The sequence below is a fragment of the Trachurus japonicus genome, chromosome 18, assembly GCF_045865225.1.
Source record: "Trachurus japonicus isolate A0001 chromosome 18, Traja_1.0".
Classification (NCBI taxonomy): domain Eukaryota; kingdom Metazoa; phylum Chordata; class Actinopteri; order Carangiformes; family Carangidae; genus Trachurus; species Trachurus japonicus.
The window spans coordinates 16,080,757-16,107,914 of record NC_140924.1 but is presented as its reverse complement, the minus strand read 5'-3'; the positions used below and the strand labels follow the sequence as shown (position 1 = coordinate 16,107,914).

The 27,158-nt window shown below is 41.2% G+C and overlaps 1 protein-coding gene across 3 annotated transcripts in view; it reads right to left on the bottom strand.

Annotated features, from left to right (window-relative positions):
• LOC146968951 (actin-binding protein WASF3) overlaps nt 1–24,676 on the bottom strand; it is a 41,439-nt gene extending 16,763 nt beyond the window's left edge. The window contains exons 1-2 of one of the 3 annotated variants that reach the window (XM_085758958.1): nt 24,291–24,676; nt 3,082–3,228 (exon numbers count right to left, since the gene is read on the bottom strand). In XM_085758958.1, coding sequence (XP_085615084.1) covers nt 3,082–3,214 — 133 coding nt within the window. In that variant the 5' untranslated portion in view covers nt 3,215–3,228; nt 24,291–24,676. The remainder of the gene's footprint in view (nt 1–3,081; nt 3,229–24,290) is intronic. The other 2 variants (XM_085758957.1, XM_085758956.1) reach the window with 2 other exon arrangements.
• Nucleotides 24,677–27,158: the final 2,482 nt, after the last annotated feature.

Sequence of the window (27,158 nt, the reverse complement as noted above, 5' to 3'; positions counted from 1 at the left end):
CGATTATAACGATTGTCGAGTCGATTCAATTATTGGTGCCACGATTCTTTGATTATTGCAATTTTTAACGCTTTTTTCCCATACAAGATTGATTTTGTCTTTATCTGTGGCTACATTTGTAAATAAATAGCCTATCAATTAACTCAGTTCCTCTAAAACTACACATTAAGTAAATATCAAGTTTTTTTTTTAACATTGGACTTGTATTTTACGGGACACAAAATATTTAGTCCGGGCGGCCTGCGCGCTAAGATTCTGGTTACGTGTTTTTTGTTCCGGTCTTGCGGCAAAGCATCAATGTTAATCAATCGATGCAAACACACATGCATCGCCACATCGATGAATTGCACCCACCTCTATCAGGTACAATCAGGTCTTTTTTAACCATCATGTTTTTATTGTGTGTTTTCCTTCACAAACATATAATCAGTGCATTTCCTCCTTTAAAAATCCAATAAATCAGTTTTTTTTATAACTTTTACTTTTACTTTCACTTCTACTATTACTACAGACACTGAGAGGATTATGTCCCCAAAACTGAAGAAGATCAATACATCAACATTCAAACTTTTGGAAAAAATATGATCAAACCAGTTGCAGATTCATTTTCCTATTGATCAACTATCAATTCTTAAACTCACATTTTCAACTCTAAAGTAGATTTTTTTTTTTAAAGTACATTTAAAAAAAGAAGAAGCTTCAAGTCCTCTTATGTGTCTGTGTTGCCATGGTTACCGGCACAAACTGTCAATCATTCACTGGACTGCACATATTATATAGGTGTAGCCTATATGTAATGATGCAAACAGTAATTAAACCAGACACGGTACGTTCAGGTGTCATCCGTTCATTCCGATACAGGCAGGAGGTTGTTGGTGTTGCCACATTCACAGGTTTAATGTCAATAATAATAATAAAAAAACCCATTATGACATCACAGAGGCGTGGAGCAGACGTCTGTTGTCCACAGGAACAACCTCTTTTTTTCCTGGAAATCAAAGGCCTCTCTCTGCAGGTTCAGCAGCAGGAGTCTGGGTTTTTTTTTTTTTTATGTGGCGGCACAAATTATGATGACTTCTTCCAGCTCTCCCGGTGTGACACGGAGCAAATAACAAGAGGCTAAAAATAGCTCGACAATAGAGCGGAGACGTATGGAGAGGAATTCATGGAGATGGAGGTCAGACGGAGGCGACGCTCCTCCTCCTCCTCCTCCTCCTCCCTCTGTCTGTCACAGCAGGACCAGCTCCCTCCTGCAGAGCACCTGTCGGACTGAATACTGAAGAGGTCCTGTCTATGTGCGTGTGTGCAGGACAGAGCTAGAGAAACATTTCAATTTATTTACCAGGATACAGACATGAAGCCTTTTCAATGGTGCTGCCTCCTCAAAATCACATGAAACACACACACATACACACATAAACACCTTCCAAACACACACACACACACACCCGCTCTCTCCCGTCTTTCTCGTCCTCTCGGCCCACAAACATGACAGATGGAGCAGAGGCAGAGCGCTCACTCATTCGCGCTGAGCTGTCGCTGAATTCAATTTACCCTCTGACTGTTAATCACATTTAAATGGCCTCGTCCATATTCCCACTCATCCACCTCTTTCCTGCATGATCTCTCTACATTAGCATTCACACACACACACACACACACACACACACACACACACACACGAGTCACAGGTGTCCTATGAGCCGTGTAGTGGTGATAATAGTCAGGTGAAATTAAGGATGCACTGGACTGAGGTGCATCTGCAGCCTGACTCATCGTCCTAGTGTTTTCTGCTGCGGGTCACTTCTTACAGCTGAGTCACAGACAGAGTGAGCGCTTTGGCAACATGTTTGTGTTATTGTACCAGTGAAATTCAACCTTTTACACATTTTTTTCTCTCTCTAGCTAACACCCTCTGTCACTTCATGCTGATGAATACCCATCTGATCAGCTCACACAGTCGCTCTGTCTGAATTCAGCTCTGTCGTTGTGATTGCAAATTCAAAAGGTTTGTCTCTTTTGTGTGATCTGGTGAGCTACTGTGCCATTTCTTTCCTTTTTGGTTCAGTGCAGGTAATTAAAATAATAATGGCTAAGTGGAAATGTGTATTTTCTGCCACATTTGTTGTTCTTGCTCTCCGGGTATCCTTGTCCATTAGCATAGCTCTCTTGGCGGCCATGTTTGTTGTTCTAGTATAGATGAAAATGTGTGAAAACATCAACAAATAACTTTTGTTACAATTCCATTCTTACTTTAAACAACGAGGGCCGCCATGTTTCGTTGCTGTCACTAACGTCAAGTTGGAAAATCGGACCTCTGAGATGATACCCCAATTTCCAACCTGTAATTTACGAGTTTAAAGCCGTTCAATTCATTTTTCACAACTCGAAACTCGGAAAACACAAGTTGCGAGTTGTCTTGAACGCAGCATTGCTCTGCTGGTATTCATCTTTGTTAGTGTAGCTCTCGGCAGCCATGTTTGTTGACCTACGTGGCTTGCCAATATTAGCATGCTAATATGCTAAACTAAGGCAGTTCCCTTTTTAAAAAAACAAACAATTATCCACTAATCATCAGAAAGTGGAATTGTCACTCTGAGCACGTTAGCATGCGCCTGTAAGCAGTTAGCTGAAATCCCCACTCTGCTTCACTATCTCTGGCATGGCTGTTTAACCTCTTAAGGCCGGGTCACAGCACCAGAAAGTGGAACAGAGAAACTAATCTGTAGAGGTAAATACTTGTTGGTGATCAGCTGGTTAACTGCTCTAACAAATGCGTTAGCTGCTAATGTTTTATACTTTTGTCAGTCGGAGATTCTCTGTATTTGCCCACTGGCTTTTGGCCTATCATTTTGTGAAGTAAAAAAAAATGAAGTTGGAAAATAACAGTCAGTTAGCAAACCTATAACAATAATACACACTAGCTTGGCCGTTTGCTCTTTTGTGCAGCACAGTAGAAGCTGCATTTGGCCCCTGTAGCAAAGGCACCTGAACAAAATCTTCTCCCTTTAGTTTACACATCCATACATTATACAATTTAAAGCAAAATAAAGAACAATACAGTATGTGTGCTATACTCACTCAGACTGCCCAGCTGTTTGATGATGGCTGCCAGGGTGCTGTTGGTGACACACTCCAGCTCACTGGTCACCCCATCAGGCAGAGCTCCACGGCACAGGTGCCTGGGCTCGATGTTCCTCTTCACCAACGGCATGCTGGACTACACACCTGAGGAGAGGAGACAACAGAGGTGATCAATACCTGAAGGTTTTCTTTCTTTAAAAAAAAAATAAAATACAATTTCATCCGAAAACATGTTCTGACGTCTCCAAAGCTGCAGGACTGAACTCTGCAGAGTTTATTCACACTTTCTGTGGCTCATTATTTCAACTCCCTGTGGGAAATAAGAGCATTAGCGCCGTTACGGCTTCACACTGACAGTTAAGAGAGAAAGAGGAGGAATGAAAAGAAAGAAAGAAAAAAAACAAGCTGGTGTTCAGCTGCGAGTCCTGATGGTGATGACAGTGTCATGTCCGCCGTGGGGCGCAGTCGCTCATCACGCTGCTTAATGTCAATGCGGCTGGGACGAGCCAAGAGCCAAATGAGCCGGAAAGAGGTTTCTAAACGGTGCTAACGAGCCACAACTGTAGCCAAAAGAGACCACAAGGGACGGATAGAGAGAGAGAGACGGAGGAGGACAAAGAAAAGAGGCAGAAGATGAGTGAAGAGAAGAACAGACATCAGTGTTTGACACCACAGGGGAAGAGCTAGCAACATATAGATCCAGTCTGATGTATTATATGAGATGAGTTCATCATCTTTGTGCAACCTCAGGGATAAAATGTACAACTTTTTAGGTTGGAGAAAAAGTTACTTTTAGTGTGAGATGTGCAACTTCTGGATGAGATGTTCAGGTTTCATTCTGCTATTTTATTGATTAAATGAAGAATTTATCAGTTAAAGTGCATATTTTTTGTGTTTAGGATGCAATGTTTAGGTTTAGGTGTGCACCTTGTTTTTTATAGTGCATATTATAGATTTAAAGGAGACATATTCTGCCCCCTTTCCACAAATTAAAATAGTTCCCAGGTGTCTTAAAGACATATCTGTGACATGCTTTGGTCAAAATACCCCAAAGATCAAACATCACAGCTCTTCTCATCCTCTCAAAACAGCCCTGTTCAGAATGGCTGGTTTTAGTGCCTGTCCCTTTAAATGCAAATGAACCGCTGCTTGCCCGGCCCCCTTCTACCGGTCCCAGGTAGGGGTGAGGGAACAGCTCGTAAAAGCACATGGATCTCAACCTGGGAGCCTGCACATTTTTGTCAATTCTCACATTTTGGGGGCCCAAATATAAGTTAAAGAGCCTTCAAAAAGTGATATTTCCATAATATGTCCCATTTAAGTGCACCATTATTGGTAAAATGTGCACTTTAATTATCAAAATATGGGTTGGGAATTACATCTTATGGGTTAAAGTGCACAAGTTTTGTGTTCAGTGTGCAACTCTGGTATTTTATCTACACAACCTTTGAGTTGTGTTGGTTTTAAGAGAGCAGTTATGGGGTTTTAAATGTTATATTTTTGGCTTATGTAAAGTATTTCAAGATATTTTACAGGTTGTAGAAATTGGCAAAAAACAGCTTCTCTACAGTGATCGTCAAATCACGACCTAATAAAATGACATAAAAATAGATTTTAACTGTAGACATTAAATTTCCTATGATCTCTGGGGTAAATCATATCACACACAGACACACACAGAAGTTGGATGAAAGTGAGTGAGAGTTGAACACGTGAGAGGAAGCTGCTCAGCTCCTCAGTTCAGACTCGACTCTCTATGTGGGACACGCTTGTTATTTTTGGGCCGTGATTTAAAGTGTGAGTGAGTGTGTGCATGTGGCACGTGTGTCTGTCTCACAATTAAGAATATGTGCGACTTCCCTGTTAGTGTGTGTGTGTGTGTGTGTGTTGCAGGTCAGTGCTCTGGAAACACACTGTTCTCACACTCTCCCACGCTTTTAATACACTATAATCATTGGCAGAAAGTAATATTTCTGGGTCGAGATAAAGGAGGTAAACAAAAACACAAGAACTCTGTGTGTGTCTGGATCTTAATAATAAAAGAGATACCTTTACACCTGCGTGCACCATTGACTGTTTTTGTGTGCGTGTGTATTCATGTGCTCCTTAATTTGTTTGTGCACACTGAACCACACACGCCAACTTCAATAAAAAGTGACTAGTTTGTCCTCTTTACGTCTCTCTCGCACGCTCTCCTGCCCGTCCTCCCTCTAATCGCTTCTGACATCCAATTACACAAACCACCTCAGATTGTGTCTTAAGAGTGCGATCGAGCTTTGTGTGTATGTGTATGTGTGTGCGAGCCAATATCGACCCCCTCCTCCTCCTCCTCCAGCTGTTGTAAATAATCTAACACCACGGCTGTTTAATAATACATAGACACTCCTCATCCTCCATCGCCGCCTCAATAGCTGCTCTTCATCTCCTATTCGTCTCATCTGTCCGACCCCTCCCCTCCCTTTCCCTCCCCTTCCTCCCCTCCCCCAATCTCCTGCCAATATTCTCTCGCTCTAGACCTTCACTCCATATCTGCCCGGTTTCATTAATAAATCAGCACGGGTGAATATCTCTTCCTCCGACTCCCCGGCGTCCATCGCTGAGTGGGTATTCCCCCATCATCAGTGTGCTCATAGGAGTGTGTGTATGAGTATGTATGTCTGTGTGTGTGTGTGTGATATTGGTGAGATGTTGAGGCCACTTAGTCTGGAGTTCATGATGTAGGTTGACATGCACGAAATGATGCGGTTCCTCCCCTTTCTCTGACACACACACCTCTCAAAAACACTCAAACACACACACACACACACGCCCTGACTGCATTTTGACCCAGAGGCACTTCAGTCTCTTCACACGGCCTCATTCAGGTCAGTTGCAGGGTGAAGTCACGTCAGCCTCACACTGCAAACAAAAGGACTGTGGGCAAATGTTCATTTCATGTTCTGTGGTTTAATATAATAAACCCTGGACAGTAACATGATACTGGATAGAAAAGCTGCTTTACACAGAGAAAAGTCAATGAGATGATCCTGGTTTAATAACATGTGCTCTCCACAGTGCTCATAATTTAGCATAATTTATCACCTTCATGTCAGTCCTGTCTCACATGTCTCTCCGGATCCAATGGAGAACTGTTAATGATGCAGTGCAGAGAACATCCTGTTCATACAAACTCAGTTTCAGTGTTTGGAAATGCTACTTCTTTATAAAAGAGAGAGGGAAGGAAGCGACTTGATAGCTATTAAATGTAATTATTAAATAAAGAGCATAACTAATTTATTTGACAGGGACAATGCATGTTAATGGAAATCAGTGCAAAAATACACAATGCAAACATGTCGGTTTGTAGCAAAAATGCTAATTCACATCTGTGGTCCCCAGGCAGATCCCACAAAACAAAAACCATACGCAACTACAATTATACAAATGTGCCACAAACTCTCTGTGATTACAACTAAGGAAAAATAAATAAATATTATTTTACTTTCTAGAATAATTTATTGTAGGCTACGTTAAGCGACAAATGTTCAGGTGTGATAATAATTTTCCAACCTGATAGCTTAGAGCCATCTCCGCACTGACATGAGTGATCCATGCAGAATAATTCATGATGCCCTTTTTCTAATTAATGCAATATTTTATAATGTCAGTTATGACCATTTTGATAATAAAATAAGTCATAAAAGAAGCAGTGGTGTCAAGCAAAACCAATATGCCAGAGCTCTGGGCAGCCATGCTCTAGTTCTGAGGGTAGCCATGTTTGTTAGCCCCTAACTTAATTAATTTTAGGAGCACAAGCAGAAAAGTTAGAGGCGTAAATCAACTTGCAAAGCAAATATTCCCATTTCCTTTTCATTCAAGATCCTCACACACATTTGGCCTGCCACCTGACAGACTCCAGATTCTTTAAGTCGTCCATGTTTCACCAGTGTTAAAAAAAAGAGGTTGCACATGTGCAAGTAGAAATATATAGCCTACTTGCACCGTCTCAAATTTTAGGGGCAAATTTACAGTAGGGACAGTCTGGAGCCCTGGAAGTAAATGCTAGCATGCTAATATGCTAAATTAAGACTGTGATCATTATAAATATTAGCCACTAATGAGGTTTTCACATTGTCATTGTGAGCACATTAGCTCGCACCTGTTAGCAATTAGCACCACTGTGCCTCGTTAGGCCTCTCATAACGAAACAAAACAAAAGAAAGAAGTGAGTTGAATCGATAGTGATGTGATTCAGGCCGTTTTCACTATTTAAAGGTATTTGAAGACGTTTTGAGGACACCACCAAGGGAGGGAGAAAATTAACAAGATGACAAGAAGGAAGACGAGTGGAGCAAAAGGAAAAAAAAAAAAAAGAAAGGGAAAAAAAAGAGGAAAAAAAAGTGTGTCGTGGAGCCATGGGAACGTCACTATGGCAACGCACTGAGGAATCCGCTCCGCTGCTCAAAAGTGGAACTCGGCGCGACTCCGAAAATAGTATGAAAGAGACGGAGAGAAGAGAAGAGATGGGGAGACAGGGAGAGACAGAGAGAGAGAGAGACAGTAAAGAGATAAAGGAAGGAGAGAGGGAGAGAAAGAAAGAGAGAGAGAGAGAGAGAGATGGATGGACAACCGTGTGAAAACGAAAAGCAGGACGTTTTAAACTCTACAGTAAGTAGGTCTCCGGAGGATTTATTACACAGTCTTGACACCTGCACTGATATACAAGACAGGAAAGAGTGTGGTGGGGCGCAGTCAGAACTGAAATAGCAAAAAAAACAAAAAGAAAAAAAAAAACGCAGGAAGTTGTCCAACAGTTCGGGAAGTTAAACTCCGGGAGTCTCACTTCAGATCAAACATTCATGACAAGATGAAATAGTCGCTGTCGCCTGAGTTACCCTGTCAGAAACTGTTAGCTGCTTTGCGCTAGCGTCTGGAAAGATAAGGTGAAGGAAAACTTTATTTATCAAATAAATGTTATGAAATCTATTGTCTGTGTCAAGTAAAATAGGAAACATTTCTCTTTTCATGTGCTTATGGCTGCGCTCTTTTTAAAAAACTTTATCTATTTTGTTTCTTCTACTTTTTTTTCTTGCTTTTAACTCTATGTTCACGATTTTTTTTATCTTTAAAAAAATGTTTGTTTTATGCTGTTTTATGCTGTTCTTTTTAAATGTTATGTCTTTATGTAAAGCACATTAAGTTGCCTTGGTATGAAATGCGCTATATAAATAAAGATGGCTTGCCTTTAACTTAGATTTAAATTTTTAAATTGTTTTAGCTAGCTGCTGGTTTCTGTATTCTTAAAAGGAATATACTTTTGGAAACACACTTTTGTCCAAAATTTAAATTAGATACCACTCATGTCTGTCCATTAGATATGAAGTTATGGCTAGCAGCTGGTTTACTTAGCTTAACATGAAGGCTGTAAAATGAGACAAACAGCATCTAGACTAGAGCATCTCTAGAGAGAAGAAAACCCACATCACATTGACATCAGGTGGGCTTAACACATCAGAACAATTCATCAGCATTAAATATGATTTCAGTCGACTTTCAGATGTTGCTTGCATTTTATCTCACAGACTGTAGTAAAATAAGACAAACAGCATATTTGTTCATACCATCTGCAAGTACAAAAATGAGAAAACACAAAGTCCTTCTACTGAAATTAATGACTCAACACTCCTCTAACAGGTTTTTCAGGCAATTTAAATGTATTGGGTAAAACAAGGAAATGTAAATTCAATGCAGCATTGTTGTTTTGTAGTTTCTGGATAATACAGCCCTATTTATAATGTTCCATAAAACACTATGAAGTAAAATTAAAGAGGTACAGATCCCTGAATTTTGTGCGTTTGTGTTATAAGAGGCACAGTTTAGCGAGTTTAGTTTTTCAGTGTCTCAGCTGCAACTTTCCCAACCACAAGGGCACCGTGACACCCACTTACAGGTAGGTTACACCATGACAGGACTAAGGGAGGCGGTTCAAAGTTCACCTATTGGTCACAGCTCTTTGACACACTTCTCTATTAGACACCACACCTCCCTCCTCCTCTTCTTTCTCCTCCTCCGCCTTGTGTTTGGATGGCTCTGTGCATAATTACAGCTGTAATCAGATAAGACTTTATCCTTCTGATCCGAAGCTAAGTGCAGCCTGCTTGTGAGGAGGTGCCGAGATGTTGGACCAAACATCACATCAACCCCCCCTCCCACCCACACTCCCCACCCAGTTTGGCTGGTGCACCCAAACATCTCCCCGGGGAGCACACTAAAAGACTGTCTGGTTTCAAACTCTGGTCTGAAAAAGCAAAAGCAGTGACCTACTTTGTACAATATTTAATGCATTTTGGGTGCATATAATTACACGGAGGGCAAATCATTTCTGACAATACACATGAATTGTCTCATATATGGGGAGTGTGCATTTGTGGAAGACAGTATTAATTACCGTCCTTCACCAAACTCATCATTCCTGCAGGCGGTCGGCCTAATGCTATTACTGCACCGTCTGCTCGACCACATACTTAAGCACACACGTGCATACACATAATCATGGACACACACACACTCAGACACACCTCTCCTACTGTGCTACACCGCGCTAAGTCTGCCTCAGTCTGTTGTGAGAAAGGTTAGCACCCCACCCTCCACCCGGCTCCACTCATCTCCTCTTCTGCTCCATAGGAGGGACCCGAATAATCACAGCTAATTAGCTTTCGACAGTAACTAACGGAAATGACAAGTGCTGATTCTTTATGATAATATAATTAGACGATATACTGCATGAGCGACCGAGTTATACCCCCCGCTAATGCAACAGCTCGCTGGTGCTGTACACTGTTATCACAAATGAGCATGAAAGCTAATGTGACACGCTATAGCATTTATAAAAGCCTATATACCCTCGAAGGAGCAATGTGCAGCTTAAAGATGTGCTGCACAGAGCTTCCCTGGATGTAATCTGTAGAATTAAATATAAACCTGAAAACTAAACTAATACTGACATTTCAAAAATTAGATCCAAGATTTTACATGACAACGCTGGCTTGCAAGCAGTATTAATAAAACTAACCGCCCATTTAGCTATTCTTTTTTCTACTGCAACAGCCTTCAAAGCTGAAATAACTTGTATTTGTGGACACATGAGATCTAACTATGAAAATATATATGACACAAAGTTAAATTTAGCCTATTAAAGAAGAGGAGGTCCCCATGATCTGATGCTAAATCCAGCTTGCTAGCAACCTTACACGTGTTAGTTGCCTAAAGTAGCTACTTCCTAGTTATTCAAGTACCATGAATGATAAATTAGATTTAATTCTTTGATAAATATGTATAATATAGTAGAAATAAAATTAAAATAATCTAGAATATATTGAAGCCTATTATTGCTGGCTTATATGTAATTAGCCAACTCATGTACTGCAACAAATAATAAGCTTGGGCTTGAAGATAAATCAGATCCAATTATAACGCACAGATTCAAGGGCAAAGAAAACCCCTCAATTTAGCTAAATCGGCAAAATTGCTATCTGTGCTAAATAAAGTTTTACACTGCAAATGCTGTCTTGCCTACCCTATAGCAATATAGGCTACTATTTTTGCATAACTGCATATTAAAAAGATATCAAATATAGTATGGCAAGTAAATTACAAATATTGTGGTCATTATGCAGTGCAAGAAGACTGAAGCACCAAATCATTGAGTTCATTTTCATCACATTAACATAAATGATTGCTGTGAAGGTGATATAATTTGTCCTGCGCTCTCTCTCTCTTATGTTCTGATGGTGCACTACCGTGTAAAACATGCAAGCTAATTAGCACACGCAGCGCAGCTCATGTGTGAATGGCGAATCAAAGCTTATGGATGATCTGAATAACGCTGGAAGGAGAACCTATAATTACGCGGGTTATCAGGTCACTCGCTAATGTAAATGAATTAAAGGCGGCAGCACAACGGCGCCGTAATAGAAGGTTTTATTGAACGTGCTTTGACACCTGCTGCAGATTGAGGCATTGTGTTGCACAAAAGCTTAAAAGTAGACCGTCATTTATCATTACTCATCTCTCATTAGTTCGCTTTGTTCATGAACAAAGCGCGTGGCGGTGAAATAATGTGCAGAAGAAATAAGAGGGATTTTAAAAACTAAGATCGTGAAAAATAGTGTTAATATTAAAGTTATGATTTTAAGAAAGCTATTCGAGTTGCAGCTCTGTGTTATTTTTTGTACAACGTGCTTTGTAAATTTAAAGTGAAATCCTTGAACCTCAAAACACTTCAGACTTTTCCAGAAACTTTTAAACACTTAAGCAGAGAGAACGAGATACAACTCCTTTAAAGTGTTGGCTGATGGTTGAATGGTTGAATATGCAAAACACAGGTCATTCATTACCCACAATGCCCCTAGAACAAGTCTTTCATGAGATCCTACCTCTTCTATAACCTTTAAGCCATGCACCTGCAGTTTATAACTCAGGCTTACGGCTCAAAATTTTAACATTTGAATCCTTTAAAAGCAAAATATTGTGTAGGCTACTGATGATTTACTTTCGCTCTCATAGATTTCACTGGATTTTGCAAACGCAGAAAAACACAGAATCGGTAACAAGCCGTGGAAAAACTGTTCACAAAAAGGTATTTTATTACGACTGACAATTTCTGCATCTCTGTTCCCTTTCTCTGGCACCACGCGGCGTTAATAACAACCGGTTTGAGATGCGTGTAATGTAACAGCGAGGCCTGTAAACCCCGGCCTGACTGACAGTCAGCACAGAGCACACGGCTCTGAAAACAGCAAAGTGAGCCAACACTGTGACAAAGAGCTAATGTTTTATTCTGAGTCGGGATTACTCTGGTTTTGCTCTGCGGGCCCGGGAAGCTCTCTCCACTTGGTCGTGCGCCAAATGTCAGCTCACACTCACAAAAAAAAGAAAAAAAAAAACAGCCATGAGAGAGCGGGGAAGCAGAACAAAAGCAGAAAATGAGAAGTGATTGTGACGAGTTCTGCGCCGCGTGGAAATCTAAATGACTGAAACAGCAGCCGTGTTGCGTTTGATGTCGCCAAAAAAAACCCAAAAAAAAAACCAGCAGCTTTTGTTTGATGTTGCTCGAACCCGACCGAGGAGGGCGATCATTGATGATTCCAGTTACAGCTTCATTTTAACCCCAACCCCCCCCCCCAAAAAAAAACCCCTACCCTCGCCTCCCTCCTCCTCCTGTCCTCCTTTCTCCTCCTCTCTTCCTCCATCCTAAACTCCCCGTATCCCCTCGTGCCCCCTCCCTGCCTCCCCCTCTCCCTCTTTGATGTCTGTATTTGTTGATGCTCTTGGGTGAGGAGCCATTGTACAAAATGATCATAATTATGATGGCGCCCTCTCCCTCTCTCCCTCTCTCCCCCTCTCCCTCTCTCCCTCCATCAACCCCACCTTTCTTGCTAATCCTCCCTAAAAAACAAATTATGCAAAACGCAGCCTCCTGCTTCCTCTCTCTAGCTTTTTTTTCTGAAGGAGCTGCAGCGACTCTGTAGAGTCGTTGTCATGGTTTCTCTGGATGCATTTTCATTTTTTTTTTTTTTGGCCGGATAATGAAGTGATCACTGAAAAGACAGACAGATCTGCATTGCACTGCATTGTCTGTACTGGATATGTTAGTGTGGTTGTGTGTGTGTGAATGCAGATGAAGTGTTATGAAACAGCCACTTTAATGGTGAATAAAACATGTGAGACAAAAAAAAAAAAATGGCCAAAGGCACAACGACATTCATCTCCTTCCTGACAGTCAAAGTGTATTTGTAGTTCATTAGTGGTATTTGTCTTTTATCTGCTTAGTGTCATCACGGGGTTCATCACCAACTCTGAGCAAAGGTTAAAGCTGCTCAATTATTTAAAGTCAGGGAAACACCGTCAACGTGAACAAGCCTCTTCAAGTGAGATTAAGATCTGTGTGGGTAAATAAGAGTCTGTTATGGGTTTTTTCGACCATAAAACTGGAGTTAAAGCTGATTTTTCTTCTTGTTGCAGCTCATGTTTTACATATTAAACCAAATTCCCTTTGTGTTGGTTCTAGTTCATCTGGGAGTCTGATATATCAGCAGGTGATCCATGAACTTTTTTTATAATTATAATTATTTTTTAATTTAGTTTATTTCAAACCAGACCACAGACACAACTCAACAAGACCGCAACAAACACCAACACATCAACAGCACCATTAGAAAACAACAATACCTGGGGCCTCATTTATCAAAGAGCGTGTAAAAGTCCTCTTAAATTTTCAGTACGACGGAAAGGCAAAATGTGCGTACGACCAAAAAATATACACTCTTTTCAGATCTATCAAACTCCGCGTACACACGGCTGCACGGTATTTCCCTTGATAGATCACACCGGACCTGAGAAAAGCGTGGATGAGAACACGCCTCATACCCAGCCCCCTAAACGGCCCCACACAACCATATGTGGTCAATGCAAATCAGTTACGTGCATATTAAGTAGCCATGTGCACTCTGGAAACGTGTGGAATGACGTCAGTGGAAGACGGTGAAGACAACAGACGGACGGAGAGCGGAGAAAGAAGCGGAATTTCTCTGAAAGCGAGATACACGGTAACACGGCAATATCAGTCAGAAACATCATCTTGCATTGAAAGGCTTCAATAAATACAAAAAACTCCCAAATCTAAATGAAACAGAACAGAAAGAAGAATAATCATATTTATTCTGCCCCTTATTTTAGATCATGTCATAATAATTTAAAGCAGGGTTTCCACTGCCAGTCAGTACTTTGCACCCCTTTCCACTAACCCCCAACTTCCGTTCACTGGAAGACTTTGATTTTCATTTGTGCATAGCTATATATTTAAAAAAAAACATTGAAGTCCACCAGTCTGTGACTTTTCCTAAAATGATGTTGGGCAGCACCCATTTTTGTTAAATACAATAAATATTATTCACACAAAAAATATCGATCATGTTTTCTCATTTGCTTTGATTTGCGCCGACATTATTGGGCTTGCTGCTTGCTTGTGTGTGTCCAGTCTGGCTACGTAACACACGCACGTCGCAGAAATTATTTTCCAGACTGGACAGACGGGTTGTGGAAGAGGTGTAGCCTACATGCAGGGGGAAATATCAATATGATATCAAAAGAAAACGAAATTCGTTTTATAAAGCCAGTATTTAGGAGCAAACTAGTGTAAATGCACAGGGGAAAAATCTGAGTCGCTGTGCTTTTCATGTAAAGTGCCGACGTCAACACGTGTGCGGTGGTGGTGGTGGTGGTGGTGGTGGTGGGGGGGGGGGGGGTCATGATCACCACCACTTGCTACTTCAAACAGTGTCCGCGCTCCTCTCTCCCTCGCATACTGCAGTTCTCTGACTCTGCAGCGGCGTCGCCAATTCCTCCTGTTCTTCAAAAAGCATGTAAATGCCGGTACGCCATGGTCGGACTGGTCGTAAATTTTTGCTCTTACTCCCGACAAGTTTTGGTTTGATAGATCCCAAATTAGGCGGAGAAAAGTGCGTACGCACAAAATGGGGGAAAGAGCGTGTAAAAAAGCGTGTATCCACAATGATAAATGAGGCCCCTGGCCTGAAAAGGGGATGGACGAAGCATAGCTAGCTTAGCATAGCTTTTACTTTATGACACATTCTTTTCTTTTTTTTAAGAATTTAGGTCTGAGGAGGTTTTCTTAATGTCTACATTATTTCTCAAATTCACCTTTTAAAACTTATCACATAATAAACAAAGTACTTTATATATCAGCTTCCATAAGTATCTTGAATCTCTTTGTAACGAACCTGTACTGATGAAGACGATTGCCTCAGTGACTGAAAGAGGTCAAAGTCTATAGGTTCATAAAAATGGTGCTTTTGAGTGTAATAGTAGCTGATAAATGCCTGAAATTACTTTTTTTTTTAAATATCAGATAGAGTCCAACAGCATTCAGGACTGTATTATCTGTATTACACAGATATTCATAGTAACATCCACTGACCTCAGTGATACTTCACAGGTCAGAAGGAAGAAACGAGGCATCGCTCACTTTCCCTGAGGATGTATAACTCTATTATCATGGAGAAAAAGATGATAAAAATGTGTACTTTAGTTAAAACATGTGTTTTATTTCATTAAATGGGTCAATTGATGTTTTGGGTATTGAACATCTGCACTAAAAGAGCAGCGACCGTCATGTTCGCTCCTGCTCCACCTTCTTTTATCCTCTGCTAATGTGGTTGGTAAACAGGTCAGCCACAGAATGAATGCAATGTTTCTGTGCTGCATTCAGGCCCCTGGTGTGTGTGTGTGTGTGTGTGTGTGGTGAGAACCGTCCTCGTGCCCCTCTGTGACCCCGTCTCTCACAATTAAATGTGTCGGCCTCAGCACGATTGCAACAAGTCATCCGGCAAAAACCATGTGACCACACACACACACACACAGACACACATAGAGAGAAAGCAAACTGGGTCCACTGGTGCGAGGTTGGTGGACGGCAGGACAGGTCACATCAAAGCTGGGACGTGATGCGTCTCAGTGTCCCAGTTTCTCTGCTCCCAGTTTAAACTGGACGAGCAGGAGACCGACAGTGAGACGGAGACTCTGGTTCGTCTCTGTTCACACGCTCCGGCTTTGATCTGCTCAACCAAATCCATTCGCTGCAGAGAAGCGGCCACACAGTTTGTTTCTGAGGACGACCGACGTCCGTGAACATCAGAGGTCGAATCTGATTTAAAAAGCAGAATAACTGATTCTCGAGGTCGAGGGAAATTTTACTGCGTGAACACAAAGGTTCATGTGTTTTCTCACCTGAGAGTCGAAACACGACTCAAACTGATTCTCAAAGGTCTGAAAAAAAAAGATAAAAAGTTGATTTACAGGAACTCAACTGGATGTAAATGACTGAAATACTGGCATCCTGTTAAATGGATTAATAACCAGAGGGTGTGTGTGTTGGTGTGTGTGTTTGTGTGTCTTGCCTTGAGGCAGCGCGACACTGTCACTTAGCGCCGTGTGACAGCTTCACAGACCGACTGCAGCGTGGGATTTTCCTTATCAACATGTTGTGTTTGAGAACTCGTCTCTGCACAGACTCAGATATTCATGTACAAACACAACGGTGTGAATCACTAATCAGGGGCCGGTGACAGAGGAGGCCGCTCCAGATTAGACCCCCCCCCCCCCAGACTTCTCCGCTCACAGGAAGTGAATCCAGAGGAAGCTTCGCCGCGTCTCTGATCGACTGTGGAACAAAGTGACGTGTTGTTTCCTGACGTCAGGCTGAAACATCTCTGGTCTGGTGCAGATCAGGTCACAGACGCGTCGGTCTCCTCGCTGTCTGGACCGTGACTAATGATCACATCCACAGTTTATTGATTTAACGGTTTGACTCGGCTGCATCAGAGGAAAAGTGCTAAATCATGACGGAACCTTTTCACCATTTTCCTCCGGTTTCATGGACTACACTGTTCATTAAGGTGTCGAGTAATCAGGAAAATAACATTCAACGTTCAATAGTTCAAGCCATCACTTCTGAATATATTAAAGGGGACATATTATGGAAATGTCACTTTTGGAAGGCAAGTTAACATATATTTGGGTGTTTGTCTTGCCTTCCAGCCCCAGAATGTGAGAATTGACAAAATAGTCTGTAATTTTCAGGCTCCCAAGGTTAAAATCCACGTGGTTTTATGAGCTGTTCCCGCAGTTGTCTTCCAGTGATGTAACTAGGTTTCAAATTTGCATAACCCCACCCCTACCTGGGACCGGTAGAAGGGGCGGGGCAAGCAGTGGTTCATTTGCATTTAAAGGGACAGGCACTGAAACCAGCCGTTCTGAACAGGGCTGTTTTGAGAGAATGAAAAGAGCTGTGATGTTCGATCCTTGGGGGATTTTGACCAAAGCATGTCACAGGCATGTCTTTAAGACACATGGGAACTATTTTAATTTGTGGAAAGGGGGAATAATATGTCTCCTTTAAAATGTCAAAATCTTAAATCTTGTACTTATACGAACAACCATGGCTGCAAACTCCACACAAAAAAGCCCCAGACCACTGCACTGTCTGAACAACCAACTAAAACTACATACATTTATTCAAGGTCTAAACAATTTGGAGAATTCATCTAACTGCGATTTTTTTTTTTTTTTTTTACAAATATTGTGATTTAATATGTGATTATTTTGGAAGTTCCTTACCGTTATTCAACAGACAAAATACTAAGCTTGTAATCATGACAACGTAACAAAGCATTGACAGATAAGTCTACATTGATTATAAAATCACGTTTTATCATATCGCGATTTAATTGCAAATGCAATTAATCGTTCAGTCCTAATTCATTCACATGTTCACAGTCTGATACAAGAACAGTTTTGGTCTCTACAGCTAATTTCCTCCCTCATGACGACAACACAGACGGTGAATTTCTGTACAACTCATCTGTTTATAAAAGTGCAAAGTTCTGTACAATTGAGGGTGTGGCTATTTTGACTGACAGGTTGGCTGTCGTTCAAAAGCTTCACACACACTCCTGTGTTTTGCCTAGTTTTTTAAGTAGCAGGAAGTTGGGGGCAGAGTCAGCTGCTGCCAAGATGGCGACGGTGCAGCAGTTCGCTCTGAGCTTCAAAACCACTCTTTGTTTAGAGTACATGGTTAACACCATTCTCTGTGCAAAAAGAGCCTTAATACCTTTACTTCCTTGTCGGGAGAGAAGACCGCAGCGATCAATACAAGGTGCCAAGTTACGGAAATAAGTTTCCACACACTAGTTAAACACTCACACACACACACTTTGCGGCCAGAGACTGACGCTTGAGGTCAGCGTCGGATCGATAAAACCAGCAGCAGCATCCGTCCACATGTGAACATCCCAAACTCTGCCCTTAGCAACCGTCGCCACGGCAGAACGCCGTTTATCGATCACACCACAGGAATGAATGGGCCTGGAGAAAGAAAAAAAATCGCTGACTAAGGCCGACTCTCTCTGGCGAGGGCGAGCAATGAAAATGTGAGGAGCAGAAGAGTGAAGTTTAAATCTCATTCAGCAGCTTTAACGTCACACACACACACACACACACACACACACTGAGCCGCAGATTAAAAAAGGTACACACTGAGCCGATCAGTGTCATTGTAGACTGTAACACACCCACGCTCATGTCAGCAGAGCGGCCTTGCTTGCACTTTGTATCATCACCATCACCATCACCATCACCATCACCATCACCATCACCATCACCGGTTACCACGGCGAGGTCGGACGACCAGGTGGAGCAGCGGTGACGTAAACTCAGCCAGAGACGACGCGTTTGAGACCAATATCCACTCAGAGAAACAGAGATGGAGTCGGAGCAGAGAAAACGAAACCATTTGTTCTACAGACGTTTATCTCCTACAACGTTCAGCGAGGACTGGTTCTGGTTCTGGTTCTGGTTCTGGTTCTGGTTCTGGTTCTGGTTCTGGTTCTGGTTCTGGTTCTGGTTGGCTTCTCGTTTATCTGAGACAGTTTAAGGGGATTTATCAGCAGTTTCTCAAACATCTGTGTGATGTTTCCTTTCTGCTCCGAATGAGACTCGACTATCACAACACCAACACCAGGGAGGGAGCTGTGCATGTTGAGGATAAGGATGATTTATTTACACTATGGCCTTGTTCACACTGCCACTCCAAATCGGATTAAACATATCATATCTAGCATACTCCAGCATTTAGCATATCCAGATTCTATCTTGTTTGATGTTTTGACAGGTCTGAACAGCCAAAAATCACTTTTTTTTTTTTTACAAACCTTAGCCACAGTACGTACGGAGGTGGTTTCAAATGTGATTCTGATCTCTTTCAATGTTTAACAGCTATGTTGCTCAAATGGGATGTCGAGGCATCCACAACAACGAGAACAGTGCATCAAACGACCAACACCGACAGATCGTGCAGAATCTCTGATTGTTTGTACGTATCTGATCACTTGCAATATGTAATGTTGATCGCGACACTAAGTTAATTAATTAGCCTATAGGAACCTTTGTGTCTAGGTAGGTGTTTCCAACTGGAAGAGGAAAAACAGTTTCTGACTGATGTGCAGCACTATATGCTCTGATTTTGCAAACTTAGATGTCAAATAAATGAACTTTGTGCATCGTGGCTCAAATGCATGTGGACTTTCATTCATCCGTCATGGTAAAGTAAAGCGCATCAATTATGTTTTGCTGTTAAAATGCCTCATTGGTTTAAAGCATTGGCTTAGCCTCTATGATTCAAGTCAAAAACTGTTTTTCCTCTTCCGGTTGGAAACACCTAGACACAAAGGTTCCTATAGGCTGAACCGCCAATCACCGTCAGACCCATTACAATACTATCTACGTCATCATAATCTGCGCTTACAGATGGTTTATTATATAAAACTAAACCTCAGTCTATAAAATGACATGACTGAAAAACACCATTAACAATTTCATTGCGTGACATATTTAAACATGATTGATTGAGCAATGATCAGAGGCAGAGATTTGTTCAAATAATAGAATCAATTTCCACTTCCACTTTAAACCAACCAGATTTTAATCTACTAATTAATCATGCAAAGAACAAAATTATTCATCAATTTAAAACTGCAGGCTTACAGTTTATACATGGGATAGAAATGACCAGGTTGCTCTATTTATGACTTGCTGCTTTTCTCTACTTCTCTCTGAGCAAATAAAAATCATCATTACATTGTTTTAAATCTTATATTTTCTGATGAACACTTACAAGTTGGCCTGAATGTGCACAAAAACACAACGGAGCTACATAGTTCCTGCTGCAGCTCATTCACATTCCTCACACCACATGACACTCAATATATATGACAGGAAGTGCATTCCTATCTGGTTTTAATTCAACTTATCTCGTCTTTAAAGTCAGGAAAAACATAGATGATTCGACCGGAGTCACTTTCTATCTCCAAATGTTCAAAACATCAATTTGTCCCTGAACTTAAAAGCTGAAATAAACTCTGTAATGTGCCTTTAAAGCCGCTCTGATGGAAAAACTGAAGATCGGTGCAGTCCGTCCATCTGCTGCTTTCAGCCCATTCATCTCAGCAAGAGTCTAAACTTAGCAGCTTTAACCATAACCATCTTTTCTATCCCTATAGCAGCCTTCAATGGGGCAGAGAGAAATATACTGTAGGTTAGAGTCATGACAGACAGATCCCATTCAACGTGTCGGATGGTTATTCAGACTATGAATAGCCCCGGAGCGGATCTCTAAGTGGCCACATCACTCAGTTTGAGTGCACGGAGAGGAGGCTGCAGTGCATCTTCAGAGTTAATTCAAACCATCAGCCATCATGCGCTCAACATGTGTTCAAAAATCCCAGCCAAAAAAAAAAAGGCAAAGAGATCTGTTTAAATAATACAGTAAAATCCAACTTCCTTTCACCTGGAAACATTTAAAACCGACCAGATCTGGTGGAGGAGGAGGAGGAGGAGGAGGAAGCAGCTGACTGGAGGTTCAGCAACAGAACAAGCTCCTCCGGGACACAGAGGAGAAAGAGGTCCATTGGAAAAGAAGAACATGCATCTGGAAAACGTATAATGCGTCGTCTACCCGGGGACTCGGAGGAGAAGGAGGAGGAGGAGGAGGAGGCTTCTCCTGCACAGATAGGCTAGATACAGATTCCTGTGAAAACATGACGCTCACCTCTGGAATCCAAATCATCCTGAGAGAAAACGCTCACAGCTCCTTAAACCTTTAAATCTTACAAAAACCCCGGCGGACAAAAACACACAGTGAATCCAAATGGGAGGTTGTTTTCAGGTTTGGCTGCCATCCATGTTTGAACTTATACAGTGGACAATGTTATGTTTTTTTTAGTCAGTGAGTGATGAAACTGAAAACTCAAGAATAAAAAATGAAGAAAAAAAACCCCCAAAAGTGTCCGGATGCTTCAGTCGTCACTGATGTTTGTGATCAGGGCCGAACAAAGGCAATAAGTTTTGTTTACACCAGAGGACGGACCGGTGACAGCTGCACAACATGCTCTTGCATCAGAACAGAAAAACTGAGGAGCGTTTGATTTTTGTTCTGAAGAAGACGAAGACGAAGAAGAAGAAGAAAAAGGACCATGAACAAAAACACAACGACAGTTCTCCTCATGGACTCCAGACTGTTCAGACAAAGGAAACCAACCAACCAACCAATAGTATATACAGATGTTCAAAATGTCTCAGATACTGCTAAACATGCCGGATTGGGAATCGGCCAGACAGTGAATATATGCACTCATCAGATACTACGGCTTTAAAGTTGACTATTTATTTAGCACAGATAAAACTGCATTTCTCTCAAGTTTTTTTCTGTTCCTTTTCACTTATGTTGACTGTCATAGTAGGAAAAAAAAGACGGCTATGATTTATTCTCTGCGTTTGTTACTTTAACTTGAGCCAAGCTAAGAGAAAATAAACATGTTTGTTTTTTGTTTGTATAATTATCATCTATACAAGTCATTTTTGGGGAAAAAAGTCCAATATTTCAACAACAAACTTGGCTGCACTTTTATTATGAAGCTATAGGCCTAACTCCAGCAGGTGAATATCTTAGCCTAGCATAATGACCGGAAACCTGAGAAAAAATAATAATCTGAGTCAGATGAAGGTTAAAATATTAAATCCACCTATCAGCCACTCTAAAATAAAATGATCAACATGTAGGCCTTGTTTAATGAGAAATGCACTGTAAAAAACCACAAGTGAGTTACTTGTTTTGCTAAGTTGTTACCACAGCTAACTAACTCTGCCCTATATCTTAACTATTAGTATTAGGTACTGTAGCAACACAGTGAGTACATGTGTTTTCCAAATGATTAACTCATTAATTAAATTAGAGTATTATTATTTACAGGACGCATGTCAGTGAAATTAATGACTAGGCTACAGGTGGCCTATTGCTAGCTAAGTCAACTTAGCTAGTTTGTATCTGATTTGAGTGTATTTAGCCATTAAAACAGTATTCAAGCTCGGGGCGGTGCGTGGCGCAGTGGGTAGAGCGGCCGCCCCATGTAGAGGCTGCAGTCCTCGCCGCAGGCGTCCCCGGTTCGAATCCCGCGTCGGGCAGACCTTTCCTGCGTGTCATTCCCCCTCTCTCTGCCTCCCCATTTCCTGTCTATCTCTACTGTCATCACTATCAAATAAAGGCAAAAAGCCGAAAAAATATACTTAAAAAAAAAAAAAAAACAGTATTCAAGCTCTGTTGAAGGTTTGGGTCGGAGCATAAAAACAAAACCAACGAGAAATTCCTCTGGGAAAAATGGGAATTGTGTTTTGGACAAAAAAAAAAGAGCTGGAAAACCAGAAAACTGTCTTTTGTGCCCCCGGCAGAGAACCAGCCTTTTGTCAACCAGCACAGAGTCACCTCTCTTTTGTCTTTGCTTCAATCCCTGAAGTCAAAAACTATGTGTGTGTGTGTGTGTAGTTGTGTAGTTACATCCATGTGTGTTGTGCTGTGTCCCTATTTGAGTGTTTATGCCTGCTTAGCGTTTGGCTTTCTTCGCCCTCCTTCCTCGATGATTCGCTTATGTAAGGCATCAGTGCAAGCTTGTCTGAGCACCATCACTTATGAATACAACTCTGTACTGTAGCAGCACACACACGCACACACACACACGCACACACACACACAAAGGAAACGTATTATCTAATCACTGTTCGCTCAGGCTTGAGTCTAGACTTGAAAAGACTCAGTTGCTGTTCACAGAGTTGGACCGGGGAACGTTCGCTCATGACAGAGCAGCTGAAGCATTTTCACTTCCTGAACAGTTTGAATTGACATCTAATGTAAAGTTTATACAATTATAATGTCAGTGCTGTGTGTAAAAAACATTTGTACATCAAACTGCTGTGGTGAGATTATAAATATTTACATTAAATACCTAACAAGATGCCTGTGACGTGTCCAAAAACGAGCTTAAGTCAAAACAAAATATCCTAATGTCACTTTACTGATCAATTAATGATAATCAGAAATGAAGATCCACCTAAATCAATAAAATTTACCAATATGTAGTTCAATCAATTAACACTCATGTCAGCACTAGATTAAACCAAGAGCAACCAAAACTTTAAGCACAAGAAGCCTCGACGTAAGTGGCCAACCACTAAAAACATTAGGCTGCATCCTACATTTCCCATAATGCAACACACAGGTGTGTTTTCTCAGGCTCCTCCATGCCTGATATTTAAAAACTCCATAAAAATGGAAATGTTTCCAGATTAAATCTCTTGTATTGTAATCGACTAAAATCAGAGCGATCAAATCCAACAAACTCAATCACTCAGGTGTCTCCACTTCCAGGTTGATGTTTTAGCTACAGAAGCTATAATGACAATTGATAAGAAATCAGATACGATCACTATCAGCTCTGTGATCAGGGAGGCAACAATATAGGCTACAGGAGCAACAGGAGCCATAGTGGTACTCAAACTCAACCCACAGTGGAGGCTGAAGGAGGAGGAAGAGGAGGAAGAGGAGGAGGCCTGCTGCTGCTGCTCCACCTCCTCCATAGGAATTCACATCTATAGGACCATTATGATGCGTTTAAATGTCCATAGACTGCAGGATTTTTTAAATATCTGCACAAAAACAAACGTGTGTAGGTAAAGATAAAGATAATCAGCGTCACTGTGCCCTAAGTCCACATGGAAAACGTGACAGTGGAGACAGAACAGATCCCATTAATCCCCTGCACACCTTCCTCTATGAGCCTCACTGCTCTTTTTTTTTTTTTTTCTAGTCGAGTCGACACGGAGCCGCAAACAGGCTCGTGCGCTGCCAAATCCTGTGACACATCCAACAACCAGCTGGCGACGTTTTTTCGGAGAGAGACACGGAACCAGAATAAATAAAATAAAATAAAATAAAATAAATAAATAGCCTAAATAAATAAATAAATAATCGGTTGGATTCCGGTGCACGGCTGCAGAGCAGTGAGCTCTAATTAATAATCATGCAGCCCAGCTCGGCTCGACCATAAACGCTCATGCATTGTGTGTAGCCTATAATGTCGCCTATGTATTTGTGTGTGCGATGCAATAACAAAAACAAACGCACCCTCCCTCCCTCTCCTCGTACTGTACGTGCTCCCGCAGGAGGAGGCATGTGTAACCCGCACACACACACATACACACACATACACACTGGTCCGCTGTCACATGCACAAGCCGATTTAAAGGCAGCAGCCCACCTTTACCTAGACTCACCTTCCTCTTTACTTCTTCTCCTTCTCCTTCCTTCTCCTCCTGCTGCTGTTGCCTCTTCTCTTTCTTGTTCTTCGCTCCTGTATCTCTGTGGCTCCTCTTTCGGTTCCGTCTCTGTCGCTCCGCGTCTCATTTCAGCTCGTCCATGTTCGCAGCTCCGAGGACCAGCGCTGCAAGGATGGATGGACAGACAGATAGAGAGATGGATAGATGGATAGATGGGTGGATTGAAGGAGGGAGGGAGGGAGGGATGGTTGGTGGAGGAGGCGGAGGAAGAGGAGCGAAAGCCTTTGAAGTGAGGAGGAAATCTGGGGCCCTGCTCTCGACCCAGCTGCGTGGACTGGATTTATGTCGTTTCCACGGCAGCGTCCGCCGACCTGACGGAGCGTCAAGCTGCCGCCGCGCGCACAGCGAGGGCACATCCGGTCGACGTTTCAAAATAAAAGCCGACCTCTCGGAAAAATATTGGGAGAGGGAAACAAGTTAAACGACAAAAAAGTTAAATCTATTCTTTAAGTTAAAAAAAATACTTCAGATGCAATATTATTGACAGCTGTTCAATATAGTCTAAGTTTTATTTCAGACACAATTAGGTCCATACAAAACAATAAAAACAAACAACAGCACAAACTATTATGGAGATTGACCATTGTCTCCACCGTTTATTTAGTTTTTAACCCTGAATCTATTTGAATCCACAAATATCAGAGCTGCAAATTATCTCTCTCTTGCAGATGATCAGTTTTCAGTGACATGTTTACCTGTTGGCTATTAGCTGTGTTACACAAATAAGTTCAATAAATAGCCTACACCAATAAAGTATTTATAAATCAATACAACATATAAAATGAGAGACCTCACTTTGTATATCTGTGTGCTTTGCTTGCCTCTCCTTTGTCGTCGACATCTATAAACTGACCAATGGCAGAAAGAAAAACTACCAATTTCAACATCAAACAAATTATAATAGCCTAATAAAGGAAGGTACTTGTGATTAAACTTAATAAATGCATCCACAATTCAGCAAACAGGTTCTAAGATGAAAAACAAGTCAATATAATAACATCCAAACATTATTTATGCAATTTAAAGCTGAAATAAGTTTGGTACACTCACTGTGTGTTTGCTAGGAATTTTTTGGAGGGAAAACCGGAGGTCAAAGGTTTGAGGGCTGGGTTATAAAACCTTAGGGGGTGTGGTGTTGCAGGCAGGGTGGAGACTTGTGATGTTAACTATTATTTATATTAAATTGAACCTATATATATTATTAAGTCTTCCACGTGAACTTTATAACATGTAAATCTGCTTTCAGTAAAACCATCGTTCAGGATGATTTATGTTGAAAGCTACGTGTCTGTAATGTCGCTGCCTTGACACACGGACCTCGGCTCAGACGAACCAGGAGAGATGCAGCAATTTGACGCAACGGCGCATGCGCTCCCGAAGCGGCCCGGAGTTGTCCGGTGTTTGCCGAGACCACCACCCACTCGAGCAGCATCCATGAGCAGAGGCGCTGCAAACCTGTGGGAGTGCGACACTAGAATGTTAAAGCTGTTCCTTTTGCAGTATATTTTTATCTATCTATCTATCTATCTATCTATCTATCTATCTATCTATCTATCTATCTATCTATCTATCTATCTATCTATCTATCTATCTATCTATCTATCTATCTATCTATCTTAATTATACTACATATAATAAGTAGTTGTCCACTTTTCATTCGAGGTTTACTTATGTACATGATCAGAATCAGAAATAACCTTTAAAATCCAACACTGCAAATTGTTGTTGCAACAGTGTTCAGTTTCACATATAAATAAAAATAAAGATAATAAAATAGTCCTATATTCAAAAATATTATAGTAAATATAAATACCCTGTCAGTGCTATATTATATACACAGTTACACAGTCAGTATTACAGTAACAGATGATGTTATCAGATTATTGCGCAATATGTGCAATAAGAAGAAAATTATCCAGGGATCAATCAACTGATGGATTCATTATCAAGGAGTTGATCAGTGATTAGTTATTAATGAGATAATCTCCAGTTAGAATAAAGTAGTTGTTTTTGTTGCTGTGTAGTTCAGATTACAGTTTTTCTCTGTTGGTTTGGCTCAATTCTTGAAACAGAAATTACATTCTCAAAATAACATGGACAAATCTCCAAACCACCTTGCAAATGTTCACACCAAATGGCATTTCTCATTGATTTCATCAAATTGCAAATGTCTTAGTACATGTCTCAAGTGTCTTAGTACATCTTTGCAAATGGTTATGTACAAGTACCCTAGAGTTAACATAATGAGCATACATTTAGCACATTTTCCAAATGAATAGATCTTGCTGATCTAAGCTGATTAGTTGATTCTCAGTCTAATGGTTGCTCTCTCCAAAACATGTCAGCATGATTTCACTGTGTAAATCATCATATGCACAATAGTCTGTTCAACTGTCAAAATTAGTCAACATACTGTAGGCTAATACCATGAAAACCATATGAATTTCTTGCAGCATTTCATAAATTCATGACAGTAATTGACAGTCAGGTGAAATTAGAACTTGACTAACGAAGGAGGAGTTCCTACATCTCAGATGACCAATCAATCAGCTGTTTAGCTACCTGACTGGTGCTGTCTATGATTGTGAATGCTGCCAAACGCGTATATATAGAGCTTGGCTAGGGCTAGGGCCTGCATCGCGAGGGAAAATATCCGCTGTGATGTTGATGAAAATATGTGGCCAATCAGAGCGCAGCGTATGGATGTTCAGGAGGATGAAGATGGTGGCCAGGAGACAGTGATGACCAGTGAAAATGTCTCTACTCGTGAAACTTTGTTTACTGCACTATAGGCT